Source organism: Rhinopithecus bieti, unplaced genomic scaffold (assembly GCF_001698545.2).
Source record: "Rhinopithecus bieti isolate Rb0 unplaced genomic scaffold, ASM169854v2 scaffold_9663, whole genome shotgun sequence".
In the NCBI taxonomy this organism is placed as follows: domain Eukaryota; kingdom Metazoa; phylum Chordata; class Mammalia; order Primates; family Cercopithecidae; genus Rhinopithecus; species Rhinopithecus bieti.
In genome coordinates, this window is record NW_016806456.1 from 4,321,657 (window position 1) to 4,337,208 (window position 15,552).

Here is a 15,552-nt window from a genome sequence, read left to right on the forward strand (position 1 = left end):
CTGATCTGATGAGTGTGAAGACGCATTTTTACACCTCTTATAACAAATAGGTATTAGTTGAAGGATGGTGGGAATTATAAGAAGTGGGCAAAGGGAACAATCTACGTGATGGTGTTCTTGCATTGTTTTTTTTTTTTAAAGGTCAGTCTCATGCAAAAGCAGGAGAGGTGTATGCAATGCTGGCCCAACTGGGTAGTAGGATAGCAGCTATACATGTAAACTCTAGAAGCTTAAATTTCCTGAGTGAAAACTTTCCAAATAAACACTGAGATGTAAGACTCTTAGACAAAACTCAGAGCCAATGCCTCTAACTTCTGTGATAGATTTTTACCTCCAGTGTTGGGTCTTCTTTGCCTTAGTAGGAAACTCATCTATCCTTTGAATCCCAGGGAGCAAGATAAATGAGGGGTGATTATACTTTCTGCTTTTCCAATTTCCCTCAGATAGCTAATTCATAATTTACTATCTTTGCTATATGTAACAGCAGTGTAAAACAGAAATATAAAATAACATAGAAATGTAAAAATAACATAGCTGTAAATATAGATTTCATAGTCTTGGAAGTACCAAATCTACTTTTAATAGGAAACACTCAATTAAAACAAAAATTTAAGTTGTTTATAGGGAAACTCTACCACATCTGTGACAGTACTAAAGAAACTGATTGTGGGGTTAGTGGCATGCAATTTTCTTGAGGTAACAATATTTACAGTAAAGATGGTAAATTGGTACTGTCTCATTACCTTATAGTAACACAGCAATAGCTTCAGAGAAGATAAATATATAAAACTCTTTTTTTTTTTTTTTGAGACGGAGTCTCGCTGTGTCGCCCAGGCTGGAGTGCAGTGGCGCGATCTCGGCTCACTGCAAGCTCCGCCTCCCGGGTTCCCACGCCATTCTCCCGCCTCAGCCTCCGAGTAGCTGGGACTACAGGCGCCCGCCACCACGCCCAGCTAATTTTTTTTTGTATTTTTAGTAGAGACGGGGTTTCACCATGTTAGACAGGATGGTCTTGATCTCCTGACCTCGTGATCCACCCGCCTCGGCCTCCCAAACTGCTGGGATTACAGGCTTGAGCCACCGCGCCCGGCCAAAACTCTTAATAAAAAGAACCAGAATGTATATGTAGGCTTTTATTAGGGCAAACATGTCCATATCCGTAAAGATTTCATTAAAACAAATGGATGTCTCGAGTATCTTTGTTAAACAGGATCCAAAATGAAGTAAATATTAGTTAAAATTATTTATAAATAAAGACATTTCAGCATATAAACCAACAAATCTTTTCTAGATTTTTAATACTAGGACCTAACAGCATCATTTTCCAAGTAAGTGACAAATAACTAATGTGAAAACCGTATTTAATATAGATGTCACAAATGACAATGTGGTTTTCCACAGTAAAGAGATATATTAATTTTCATGAATGCTATTTGGTATTACAAAATAGATTTTACTGGACAAACAAAAAACAAAAAACAGGAAAACAGACATGATGGAAAGGTTGATAAAATATATTAATAATTTAAAAATGCTGTTACAAGCATGGAAATGTTACCATTATCATTTGATAAGATGCTATATGCAAGAAAATGCTATAAAGCAAAGAGTTGTCAGAATACAGTAGAAGAGATAATCTGAAACAAATGAAGAGTCAAGATCTTAAAAGAGTGACAAGTATTTTTAATGTATGACAAATACTGAAATACCATGGAGAAAGTAAACAGAACTATTTTTTGAAGTGGTAGTTACAAAGCACAGATATAGCCTTCAAAATGCAAGAAACATAGCAAATTAACTTACCACCTCCTTCAAATAAAAGTGAGAACCTCTTGGGAGAATTTAAGCACCATTAGCAGACACATCTTAGAGCAGTTAACGAAATGTTTTGTATTTCAGTAGAAAACTATTTCAATGGTGAAAACGATGTAGGAATCAAAAGCATATTCTGCTGAGATACTAGGTAGTTGACACTTTCCCGAACTGGAAAAACATTTCAGAAAGGCATATACAGTTACTGACTGAATCACATTTGTTCTAAAAATAATTCATGCCTAGTCAAACAGCTTACCAGCTGCCACAACTCTGGGATCCTCATGGGACTTATGTCTCCCAGCTGCACGACTATCTGCACTCTCATTCCACCAAAGCACATGAACTGCAGAAACAAACCACAAGTAGTTTCTAAAAAACAGGGCCTTAACAAATAAGAAATAACAGAAAAATGAATCAAACCCATCCTATTCTTTTTGTTTTTTGAGACAGAGTTTCACTCTTGTCACCCAGGCTGGAGTGCGGTGGCGCGATCTCAGCTCGCTGCAACATCCGCCTCCTGGGTTCTAGAGATTCTCCTGCCTCAGCCTCTGGAGTAGCTGGGATTACAGGTGCCCACTACCACGTCTAGCTATTTTTTTTTTTTTTTTGTATTTTTAGTAGAGATGGGGTTTTGCCATGTTGGGCAGGCTGGTCTTGAACTCCTGAACTCAGGTGATCCGCCCACCTCAGCCTCCCAAAGTGCTGGGATTACAGGCATGAGCCACTGTGCTTGGCCAAAACCATCCTATTCTTTAAATCAAAATAGTGATATCAAAAAGGTGAAACTAAATATGTTACTGATAAGATTTCAGAGGGGTCAGAGACTTGCTAGAGAAATTGATAAATTAATCAAATTGGTTTTATAGATGAAGAAATAGAAGGCTGGAAAAGGGAAGTACTAAAGTCAAACAGCTAGAGGCACAATCAAGACAAGACCCAAATTTTATGATTTCCTACTATAGTTTCCTTTAATTTTAAAAAAGCAAAATTATGAGGAAATTGTGTTTACTATTATAAAATTTACATTATACAAGGAAGGAATTAAAAAGTGGCATAATGTTAACGTAGTATAAGAAAACTTCTATGGAAATTTATTGTATTTCCTTTGGAAAATATGAGTAAAACCAAATCAGGGTCTTATTGTATACTATAATAACAGATTTAGTAACAGGTTTTTAAAAATCAACAGTATTTTCTATGGCAATATTAATTTTTAATGGTTATATAAATTCCTCCTTACAGAATCAGCAACTTATTATGCCAGCCCCTTATTGTTGACTATTTAGACTATTTCCAATATTTCAGTATTCTATAAAATACTGGAATAAATGTTCTTCTTGTACAAAATTGCTTATGAAGTTTTATAATTGTAATATATAAATGTTAGATGTATAGGAAAATGCAGATAAAACTGTAATCATTTTATTTTGGTGTATCTCTTCTGTATTTGGTGTATCTCTTTATTTGTGTGTATATGTATTTTTATTTTTTAATTTTTTATTTTTGTGGAGACAGGTTCCCACTTTGTTGCCCAGGCTGGTCTTGAACTCCTGGCCTCAAGCAATCCTATTGCCTCGGCATCCCAAAGTGTTGGGATTACAGGCGTGAACCATCATGCCTGGCCTGTATTTTTATATATAGTTGTGTATTTATACAAATAAACATATATAAGCATATTTGCTTATGCTTATATAAGTATATGATATGCTGTACATGTATATCGATTTCTGTATTACATATGTATTACATAAAGGTCATACTACATTTCCAATATTTCTTCAATGTAAACAATATTAACATAAACTTCATTTGAGCACAACTATGTGTTTATAATAATACTTTCGATGACAACTACTGATGTTTATTGAATGACAACTATGTGTCAGGCCTAGTTTTAAGCATTTTAATGTATTAACTCATTTAATTCTCATAATAATCTAGGTCCTCATAATAATCTATCATTTTATGGATGAAAAAACTAAGGTATGGTGACGTTTACTTACCCAAAGTCAAAAAGTAAGTAGTATACCTGGGATTTAAACCCAGGCAGTCTGAATCTGATTATGTCCTTAATATAAAGTAGAATTTAAGTTGAGAGAACTGAAAAGCATGTCTTATATATATATATATACTTACACACAGGGTATATAGTATACACTGTCCTCCAGAAATGATATACTGATTACCAATTCTCCTAACACTGAGAATGAATTTAAGATGAAAAAGTGTATGAACACACATTTTCAGTAGTTTTTTTTAAAAATAAAAGTTATATGTGTGCAGTATAGAAAATTAAGGTAGAGGCTGGGCATGGTGGCTCACGCCTCTTATCCCGGCACTTTGGGAGGCCGAGGCAGGCGGATCACCTGGAAGCAGGCGGATCACCTGTGGTCAGGAGTTTGAGACCAGCGTGGTGAAATCCTGTCTCTACTAAAAATACAAAAATTATCTGGGCGTGGTGGCACACACCTGTAATCCCAGCTACTTGGGAGGCTGAGGCAGGAGAATCTCCTGAACCAGGGAGGCGGGGGTTGCAGGGTGCTGAGATCGCATCACTGCACTCCACAGAGCATGGCTCCATCTCAAAAAAAAAAAAAAAAAAAAAAAAAAATTAACATAGAGACTTAACCATTTATTTCACTGAAATATGACTACTATGTATGTTATATACTTTCAAATTTCTTTTCTATATAATTTGGCACACCTATACACATACACACCCAGGCATATTTTCTAGAAGTAATACTGGCAAAAACAATAAAATAAGGCTTTTATTTGTATTGTCAAATTTTGGGGAAAGATTAAGCTAATATGAACCCTGCAGAGTATTTGAGTACTTATTTTTTCCTGACCTAATACTATATCCATGTAAGTATGCCTTTTATTAGGTAAAGAAATGGCATCTCATTATTAATATGCATTTTCTTTAATATATATTTAGTAGCCATGTGCATGTCTACTTTTGCATAAATTTTATTTTATTTTGCCTTTGAATTTCATTTATGGTGATTTTCAGGCATCCAGAAAGTTTGAGCCTTTGTATAATAAAATCATAAGTTGATTTTTTTTTTCTTCATAGTTTCTTCATTTGCTTTTGGCTTACAAATATAGTCCCAATCCACATTATTAAATAAATTCATCTACATTTTGTTTCACCAATTTTATGGATTAAATTTTTTTTTCATTAAAATATACAAAGCAGCTTGACTTTATTTTCACATATGGTGTGAGACAGGCATCTAATAATTTTCATAACAGTTTCTCCTCCATGTATTTTCCAACCTGAATATACATCTATTTTTATATATTCTATTTTCTTATGATAGATTATTACAAGAAGTTGAATTTCTGCATAAAGATGGGTATATTAGGTTTGAGATGTCCATTGGACATAAAGAGATAATAGAAAGGCAACAGGATATTATGATGAGTCTTTCAAATATTTGTTAGCTATTCTTAGACATTTATCCTTTCTTTGTTACTTTTTTTTTTTTTTTTTTTAAGAGACAGGGTCTTACTATGTCATTCAGAGGCTGGAGTACAGTGGTGCAATCATAGCTCACTGCAGCCTTGAAATCCTGGCTCAACAGATCCTCCCACCTCCACCTCCCAAGTAGCTAGGACTACATGTGTTTACCGCCATGCCCAACTAATTCTTAACTTTTTTTTTTTGTAGAGACAAGCTGTGTTGCCCAGGTTAGTTGCAAACTCCTGGGCTTAAGCAATCCTTCAGCCTAAGCCTCCCAAAAGTGCTGGAATTACAGGTGTGAGCTGCCGCTTCGGCTCTTTTATCCTTTCAGATAAACTTTACAAATGTTTTTCTGAATTTGCCACAAAAAATCTTGAAATTCTGATTGTTTTTCAACATTACAAGTTAAATACCCCAAATATGTGTTTTATTAAATAAATATATCCATATATAAATTTACCTCTCTATATATACATATTTACTATATCTCTCTATATAGATATATATAAAACTGCGGTGGAAAATGGGTAAATTTTTATGAGGGGGCTTTAATTTTATACAAAACATATTACTTTTTTACTTAGAGATAATCTCCCTACCTCAAGTAATATTATTTTAAAAAATCAGTAAAAGTACATTCAGAGAAAAGAAATGATGAAAGTAACAGATTATTTATTGAGGTTCCTTCATTTTTTTTTTTTTTTGAGATGGAGTTTTGCTCTTGTCACCCAGGCTGGAGTGCAATGACATGACTTTGGCTCATTGCAACCTCCGCTTCCTGGATTCAAGTGATTCTCCTGCCTCAGCCTCCAGAGTAACTGGGATTACAGGCCCCCACCACCATGCCTGGCTAATTTTTTCTATTTTTGGTAGAGATGGGTTTTCACCATGTTTGCCAGGCTAGTCTCCAACTCCTGACCTCAGGTGATCTGCCCCCCTTGGCCTCCCAAAGTGCTGGGATTACAGGCCTGAGCCAGGTGATCCGCCCCCCTCAGCCTCCCAAAGTGCTGGGATTACAGGCCTGAGCCACCGTGCCCAGCTGAGGTTCCTTCAGTTTAAAAATTTTAATCACTTTGATGTATCAGGGAAAATAGTTATTCACCATTTGAAAAGGGTTTCATAAGTTAACATTCTACATAAACAAGGTGTAAAACAGATTTTCTCAATTTTAAAAATTACAAAAAACTAAACATTTGGCAATAAATAATAAAATATACTCTAATGAGAAAGAGAGAGAAACTGACCCAAGGAACTTAGGTCACAATATATATTACAATTTCATATAAGAAATGGACAACTGTACCTCTGTTAAGTGCTCCGTACTCTGTGTGGAACACTCCAACTAGTTTTGTGTAGCCTAGATTGACATGAGCATGAACTGCCCTTTTAAATGCATCACCCCACAGAGCTGGCCCACCAGGTTTCATCTGAAAAGTGGCCAGTTCATAGACTCCTGCAACAGGGAGAAAAATAATTTTTCAGAAAACATTCAAGCAATATCTAATCACGTTTCTCAGTGAAAAGTCTTTCACTATCTACACACACAGATTTGGAGGAGGAGACATGCATATGTATTATGTAGACATGTTTATTATATTTGCACTGTCTTTCTTTGCTTTTATGCTTAGAAAGTCCTTGCCCACGTTTAAGAGTGAGTTGTTATGCTTAATCATACAGATGACAAAGAAAAAGAACTGGAAGCTATTATAAACTATTATCTAAAATATTTTTAATCGATGATTTGTTAAAAAACTGTTGAGAATGTATAATGAAATAGAATTTTGAGCTGCATGAGTCTATGCTTTTAGAAAATAAAAGAATAAAAGAAGAATTTTCCAATCTATATTTTCATTCTTTCCAATTTCCACTATGTTTTTCTTCATATAATTTCTCCCTATAAGTTTCCATTTTTAACAGGAACAGCAAAGGAAAGAGTGGACCCGAAGTGATGTCTCTGAATTTTGGAGGAAAAAAAACCAAACCTAAAGAGATGGTTTTATTTGTCCTAAATATCCAGGTAAATACTTGAAAAGTATTGTACACTTTGGACAGAAGTATAGGGCTGGTGGAGAGAAAGAAACTCTGGGACAAGTAGCAAAAACATGCAAACATTTCCAAGCAATGATGTACACAGAGGAGGAGAACCAAGATTTGACACTGTCAGAGAAGTGAACTATTTTATTTAGATAGTACTGAGAACTGAGGGGACACCTAAGTAGGTAAAGATCCAAAGAAGAGTGTGTAAATTTTTTTGTAACCTAAATATACTACAAAATTGGGAATAATGGGGGAAGTAAAATAACATTTAAATGAGTTTATGCTTTTCTAATCTGACCTTTGTTTAAAACTGGATTGAGGTAATAGTTTCTTTAAGTCAGCAAGAAGTGAAATCAGCAAGAAGACAAATCTTAAGCAATTACTTTCAAACTGAGAAACAAGAAAGAAGACAAAAAAGTTAGACTAAAGTAATATAGCTTGGCAGTTTCACTTAATCTGTTTCCCCCAAATAGTCAATGTTATAAGCAAAGCTGTATTTAATGATTTAAGATTAGTTATAATTTATGGAAATACTTTTACATTTTAAAGATCATATTATTTTAAAATTATGGCAAAACTTCATATGCTATCCCTTACCTATCAACACGTTCCCTGCTCCCAGTGCACAAATTCTCAACTTCTACTGACCATGTCAGCTTTTTCTATAACACAGTTAAGCTTACAAATCTGCAAGGTCTCAATCTGAAAAATATCTCATTATTTTATGCTCATTTTTTTAAAGGATGGGGTAAGAGCTCCCATTTACTTTTACCTCAACAATCACTGTATGTTCCTATATAAAACAAAGGATTAATTTTATTTTTTTTCCAAAGGAACTTCAGTTTATATCACTTAAGTTCTTTAGTATTTTGTTCATCAAAACTCAGTGACTAAGAAGGAAGGACTTACCCTCTTTTGGAGGTTTTTCTATTTTGCACCATGGTACCAGATAAGTAATCTCACTCTCTTGTTTATCAATGAGAGCCAAATTTAGAATGAGAAATTGTTCTTGCCATTCCTTATCTTTGGCCAAGGCTTTCCGAACTTCAGTTCGATGAGCAAAATTATCTGTGGGAAGAAAAGAGTAAGGAAAAATAAAAAAATTCAGTTTTAAATCACCTGTAGTTTGCTGGGTTTCATTCAAATCAGCAATGGTCATTGATGCCATATAAGAACCTTGTGTTAGGCCTTTGGCAACACCAACTAAACAGATGTGACCGTCTGCCCTGAAGTTGCTCAAGGACAAAAAGGGCAGCAGAAATGCAAACTAATTGTAATGTCACATAATAGGCTTTATAGACTTGACCACGTAGTAGGCAGTTTTGTGAATTAGGTTAAGTTATTGAATCTTTCTGTGCCTCAGTTTCTGTGACATTGAGATAATAAGATATCTACCTCCAGGGTTGTATGAGGATTAAATTAACACATGAAAAGAGTTTAGAATAGTGGTTGGCACCTAATTAATACTCAGTATATATGAACTATTCTTACTTGATTGAGGCATTTAACTACAGTGCTGGTTTAGAGAAAGACTGTTTTCCTTTGGTGGTGGTGGGTAGTGAAGTCCAGATACACCCTGAATCAAATTTAATGAGTGAAGTTAAAACACCTTGAATCAAATTTAACATGAGTGAAGTTAAACTGTACTTTTTAAGCCTCTTCTCCTTTGAACAAATAGATTTCAAAGAAATAATGCGGATTCTCTTATTGTCATCCATTCTTTCTCCCCAGCACTTATTTTTCTTCTATTTAAGTTACCCAAACAGTTATATACATTTGCCAACATATGGGGCTAGTACTATATTTACTGTTAGGACCTCATAATACTAATGGTAAGAGAGTTTCATATGGTTTACATTGGGATAAGGAAGAATACCTATCTTACAACTTAAGTGAGGTATATCAGAACTTAGTTTTTTTAAATGGGCTGTGATACAACTTGTACCACATCTAAAGCATAAATTGTATTTTAATGAGGCTTTTCTATTATAACAGGGAAAACCCTAAACCAAACACTAAATGAAATTATTAAAAATTCTTGAGGTATCATCAAGTTCTGATGTAGACACTGGAGTAACAAGCATTCTGAGCATTCTTATAACTTATTCTCCTTCCTCTACTAAACCAGGCATAGGTTAGTTTCAACACGGGAAGAACTCTCCCTCATTCCTTTTCTTTTACCTCCCTAGAGTAGTGTAACAGTGAATTCTTCAAAACTCTGGGGGTACAGATATGAAACAAATGTGGTCTGTAAACATAACAGAATTATTAAATCTCAGAGTTCAGTGAGGACTGAAAGTTAACCATCATCCCCTATAAACCTCCATATTCGTAAAGTCCCTTAAATGGTTGAATTATTTCTGCTAAAATACTGATATACAGTCCCCTAGCTTCAAAAAAAGAAAAGGTACTTCTCCTTTCCTTTTGTGATCTTAACCCACTTGGACTTTAAAATTGCTGCTTTAAATTTTCATGAACTATCTTTACAGCAAACCATTTTAACATTTTTCTGAGGTTTAAAGTTTAGGTCTCAATTTTATGGCTTGATACATGAGACGCCATGTCTTCCAATTTATAATATAATATAATGTAATGTTTAAGCAAGGGGTTAGAGGTATACCACTGGGAAGAATAAGAACTGAATTTACTTTTTTGGTATTGCTTTTCAAAAGTCTTAGTTAACCTGTATGTATCTATAATAATATAGATCCAAGAACTAAGTTTTATGTTACATTTAACAGAATGAAAATCTATACTGAACGTCAAAACTGGATGACTCTTTACCATACTTCCAAATATGAAACACTTTATTCATTCTGCCTCCAAATTCTACGCTCCAGAATCCAACCAATTCAGAGTGAGCTGTCCGAAGATGAGCGTTTTTCTTAAAATTTTCCAGGAACTCATTCATCTTTGAGGGTTTAAGGTAATAAGTACGAAATTCATAGAATGTTCCATCGTATTGTCTGGGTCCTGTAGCAAAAGATGAGCACACCTGAAGAAGATAAGACAAATGTAAATACCTTGAGAAGAAAGGATTCATTATACTGTGTTAAAACTAAATCTGAATCTGGTACAAGGGACATTCATAGACTCATTACTCAAGTTTGTACTTCTGTTGTCAATTCTCAGTATGTTACTGATGGAGGGTGTCCAGGTTCTTGGTGTTTGAACAAAGAACTGGACAAAACGCACAAACAAAGCAAGGAAAGAATTCAGTAACAAAAGCAGAGATTTACTGAAAATGAAAGCACACTCCACAGGGTAGGAGTGGGCCTGAGCAAGTGGCTCAGGAGCCCTGGTTACAGAATTTTCTGGGGTTTCCGTACCCTCTAGAGATGTCCCATTGGTTACTTGGTGTAAGCCATATATAAATGAAGAGGATGACGTAAAGTTACAAAGTCATTTACTCTGTGTACAGCCTATGTAAATGAAGATGATATTTCTTGTCATAGCTGAAGTGTTTTAGTTCTAGGAAGTCCTTAGGTTCCCTGCCTCGAGGCCCTATTCTCCTGCCTCCCATATACATTTGTTTACATAGAGGCGTCAATAAAGACAACTACTCTTAAATATGCTGAGTGTATGTTACTGTTTCCTAGTGGGGGTTCACTGTCAACTTTAGCCACTTTTTCAGAAATTGCTCATAAGAAGGCGCTGAGATCTTAATGGTACTTCTTTATCCAAGAACTACAATTAGGATTCTAACAAATTTACAAAAGTTTCCCTATTAGCCAATATTGCATCTTTAGTCAAGTGCATATGTGTTACAGTTATGCACATCAAAGAACTTTATTAACTACGCAAGTAACTTTTTGCAGGCATAATGAAAAAAATGTTTACTAGCAGAAAACTCCTTTAGGTTCTTGAAAAAAATGGAAATTACAATTCAGGTCAAAGTATTTCCTAAATGCAATGAAGTAAACCACTGATCAAAAATAGGACTGGAATGTAACTAATGCAACAAAAAGCTCTGACCAATCCAATTGTATTGTAATATAGTGGTAGAACATGAATGCTGAGAAAAAAAATTCAGAGTCAAAATTTTCTGATTATTAGTTTCTAATTACGATGCAATGTGAACAACATTTAATGAATCCACTTATACCACATTGATGAAAATATCACTTAAGAACCATTAATTCCTTTTGTAATAGTCAAACACTCACTGTAAATTTCTAATTTGTGTTCTGGTTGAACTTTCTGTAAGAAATACCTCACCAAAGGTTATCCTCTATGTAGGTATCTATGTGTAATATGTATACACACACACCCCCACATATATATATACACGCATGGTATACACACAGGCACTCGTGATATTCTTATAAATCCATCTTATGTAAGTTTGATTAGCATGTGCCATTTCCTGAAGTTGATTACACTGGAATAATCTATTAAGACAGTTTTGATACCTACAAAGCTATGGACAAATTAGGGCTTATCTAGCCAGTATGTCTGTTTGAAAGCAGTAGGCTTTTGCTCCGATATATTTGTTTACAAAATTCAAAATTATGTAACTGTGTATGATAAGGCTTAATGATAATTATCTAGAGTTAATTCTGTTCACTTGAGCAATAAGAATATAACTCAGACATGAGTTATATTCTTACTGCTCAAATGACTAAGCCTACCAACAAAAACAACTGCAGCTGCCCCTGACTTTCATGGACACTCTTTTTGTGCTTTTAAACCAAACTCTAGTAACAATGTTGGTAGAGAAACAAGTGCTTAGTATCCATAATTTCAAAATTATTATAATAAAATGTATCAGGAGATAGGCCAGTGGGCATTTGTGACAACTGAATTTCAGGTTGATTTGAGGAATTTGTATTTGGAGGATAACATAGTTGATCAAAGGTACACATTTTTACAATTTTTGGCAGTATTCATATATAGTAGGGAACCTACAGTGAGAGACAGAGAGGTGCGGACAGGTGGTGCCAGAGAAGGAAGACCGCAGGGGGAGCAGGGTATGGTGGGGGACCCGGATGGGAGATGAGAATTTTGCTGCAGGGATGACTTTTAACTACTAGGGCAGAAATCATGAGTCGTCCATTCTCCCTTATCTCCAAGTTAGGGATCATTCCCACCAGCAACGACCTCCACGTCACTTACAAGAGAACAACTGATGGACATTTTTAAAAACTCAAAGTTTAGAATCATGCCATAAGGACGTAATTCCTGGCCCTGCGCCACTGGAGAATCATTAGGGTAAAGACTGCATTGTTAATCCGGGGTGAGTGGACATTAGCTGCTCTTCTTTAGTGTTCCTCAGTCTGTCTCTAGGATAGGTTAATCCCCTTCCTATCCTGCCCCTTCATAAAGGAGTAAAGTCCTACACATGAAAAGGAAAAGAAATTTCTAGGTTGGAGCCACAGAATAGGCCACTCCTGAAAGTTAGGGCAGAATCACAAGCTCCATTTTGTCCATTTCTCATCTAAGGTTAAAAGAGTCTGTCATCGTCCTATCTGATAGGAGGCTCCGGTCCCACCTGGTTGGGGGAGCGGCCACACGGAGCGCGGGTGGCGGGCAGGGTCCAGCCCCACCGGGACCCTGGGCCTCCTTTTCAAGGGTCTCCGCGAAATGCTCGGAAGTTGTGTTTCATTTAAAAGGGGGCGGCCGGTTCCGTTGCGAGCGGCTGGTTGGCAATTCCCTCTCCTCCTTCAAGCTGATGTCTAGAGAGGGCGGAGGCTTGGAAAGCCACAACTCCATCGGCGGCTCGACAGCGCCAGGTGACAACGTGGGAGCGCTCCCTGGGCCGCAGTCGCGACGTAGCTGGGCGGCAAAAACGCAGCAGCGGCGCCATGGGAGTGTCCCGGTGGGTGTGGCAGCCAGGCTAGAAAAGCCCTCTTACTGCGACTGCCAGCGAGACGACCCCGGCTAGGGGTATACCCCTAGCAGCGGCCTCCTCCTCACGTGCGTCCCGGGGACCACTGTTTCCGGGTTCCCGGGCTCGCGCTAGAGCCTCGGCGGCGGCGCGGAACCCCAAGTCTGGGCGCGTGTGGCAGAGAGCGCATGCGCATGACTCGCACCATCCCGGAACAACCCCTACCTCCCCTCGGGTGAAGGATTGGGCGCCCCCGCGGCCAGTACCTGAGGCGCCAGCGTCCGTGAGGCCAGCGCCCGAGTCAGGGCGCTTCTGAGGACGAGCATGGCAGGGCTTCGGCGCTGAGAAAAGCAGCCAGTCGTGTCCTTTCTGAGACACCTCTGAAGGTTTCCCGAGTGGAAAGGAGCGGCTCCTGGACCATTGGCAGACGCAGGCTGGGGCGGGGCTCTGCGGGGTCAGCTCCACCCCGGCGCGGGAGGCGCGGCGGGTCCAGTAGCTTGTTGCCTTCGTCTCCTGCGCTGAGCGTTGGTCCACCTTGGTTTCCTGAAACGTTCTTGCCCCAAATGTTAGAGGTGACGTTAGAATTAACTGAAGGCTCGGATCATTCCTGCTCCAACTTTCTGGGCCCTCACCTCATTCGCTCCAATGCTCAGTTGTGTAGATTGGTAAATGTGCGGGGGCTGTGGGTGTGTTGTCCGTGGAGAAGGAAGGAGAGGTGTTGAGTGCGTGCATGTGCAGTGCTTTGTATTTAAACTCGTGGAGGTTTTTTCTTAAGTTTTAGATGTTGTGATAGACGTGTTATTTGAGCCTGACCTCTCTGCAATAAATGTGTTCTCCATCTTATAAGGCTGCTAATAAAGATTTAGATTAAATTTTCCACGAACTCAGAGAAATGGCAGGCCCGAGCCTGATACAGAAAAGTCAAAGTTAAACATACCCTAGTCTAGTCCTCCTAGTCTTGGGAGTATTAGTTTCCAGAGTAACCACCTTTCAACATTTTAAGCTGTTTCATTTAATGCTTGTTTCCGTATTTTTAAGTAAGAAGTATTTTCTGCTGTTTCTTGCATTTTCAGTTATGGATAGTATGTGTTGACGTCCTTCTGGGACAGATGAGGATTTATGTCTGTCTCATAGATGCCACTGCCTCCAAATTCACTTGTCATCCTGCATGTAATAGTGCTTACGTTAATTAATTTACAGTACTTAATTACATTATTAATTTACAGTAATCTATATTGTTTACATTATTCTTGCTAATAATTACATTATTGTACACATTAATGTAATATTGCTTACATCATGAGGACTAGGTAGGTATTACAGGCCCATGACCTGTGATTGTATTGGTTGTGCCTTGTGGAAGAACTTTGGAATTGTCTGTTCATAGGAAGGGAGGCTTTTTAAAATTAGTTATTTCGGAAGGGTTGCCTCAGTTTTTCTAGAAGAGAGACAGCCATTTGTAACCATGCAAGACTAAAGAAATTATTTGTATCAGATCTGTAGAAGTAAATTATTTTATTAGACCTTTTTTTTAACCCTGTAATTGCCAATCCATTTATTTATTCAACAGATACTTACTAAATTCCTTCCATGTTCCAGGCACTTTTCCAGAAACGGGTACAGAATTGAGCAAAATTCAAAGTCCCGTCCTCTTGGAACATCCAGGTTGGAGGAAAAAGAAACAAACGAAAAGTAAATATATCAGGGCTTGTCAAATAATATAAAGACAAATACAGTAAGATACGAAGAATAAAAGTGCTAGTGGAATTCTAAAAGTGCTTAGGATTCTAGCTATTGACTTGAATATTTAGGATTTAGATTTCTTCATACCACTCCCTCAATATACACTTTCCTTCCTGCATCTATTGATGTTTACATTAAAAGTATGTTTTGGGGTGAGAAAAAAAATGTTAAAAGCACTGTAAGCACAGGTGAATCTCTTCAAATAGTGGGCTTCACTGTGAGGTGATCTGACCTGGGTATTTCACTGAAGGCTGTATCCCCTCCCCCAAACTGTTATCTGCAAGTTATTTATCTGTGTAGTCGGTGTTAGGGACGGGAAACTTCCAGTATCCTATCTGTGTGGGAAAAGCCTTGCTGCCAGTTTCCTGAGGCTGAGGAGGGAAGAAGGTCAGAATACTCAGCATTTGATAGTATCTTTTAACTGTATGTTAATTAGGGTAGGCTAAGTAGCTCTTGCAAATCAACACACAAAAAAGTGTATTATTACTCAAACACTATAGGGTTTTATTTTTTTTAAGAATACAAAGTGGATTTTTCTAGTTGGCTGGTAGCTCTTCTATACACAGTAAATTAGGGAGCCAGGCTTCTACCCTGTGGCTTTGCCATTCCCTAGTCTCATCATAAACTGCATCCATCCAGCAGAAAGATACAGGGAACTTCC

At 37.3% G+C, this 15,552-nt stretch overlaps 1 protein-coding gene across 1 annotated transcript; it reads right to left on the reverse strand.

Moving 5' to 3' along the window:
* Positions 1-1,118: 1,118 nt before the first annotated feature.
* NIPSNAP3A (nipsnap homolog 3A) lies at positions 1,119-13,693 on the reverse strand. Its single transcript, XM_017876731.1, has 6 exons — positions 13,415-13,693; positions 10,106-10,316; positions 8,231-8,389; positions 6,588-6,737; positions 2,072-2,158; positions 1,119-1,983 (listed from the first exon to the last, which is right to left on the reverse strand). Exons 1-6 carry the CDS (start codon positions 13,472-13,474, stop codon positions 1,907-1,909), a joined length of 744 nt encoding a protein of 247 aa, XP_017732220.1. The 5' UTR covers positions 13,475-13,693; the 3' UTR covers positions 1,119-1,906.
* Positions 13,694-15,552: the final 1,859 nt, after the last annotated feature.

Excerpts from the sequence above, each read along its gene's own strand:
- NIPSNAP3A (XM_017876731.1), bottom strand. The coding sequence starts at position 13,474 with ATGCTCGTCCTCAGAAGCGCCCTGACTCGGGCGCTGGCCTCACGGACG. Across the intron at positions 10,317-13,414 it reads CACGGACGCTGGCGCCTCAG|GTGTGCTCATCTTTTGCTAC; the intron begins GTACTGGCCGCG and ends TATCTTCTTCAG. Across the intron at positions 2,159-6,587 it reads GTACGGAGCACTTAACAGAG|TTCATGTGCTTTGGTGGAAT; the intron begins GTACAGTTGTCC and ends TTGTTTCTGCAG.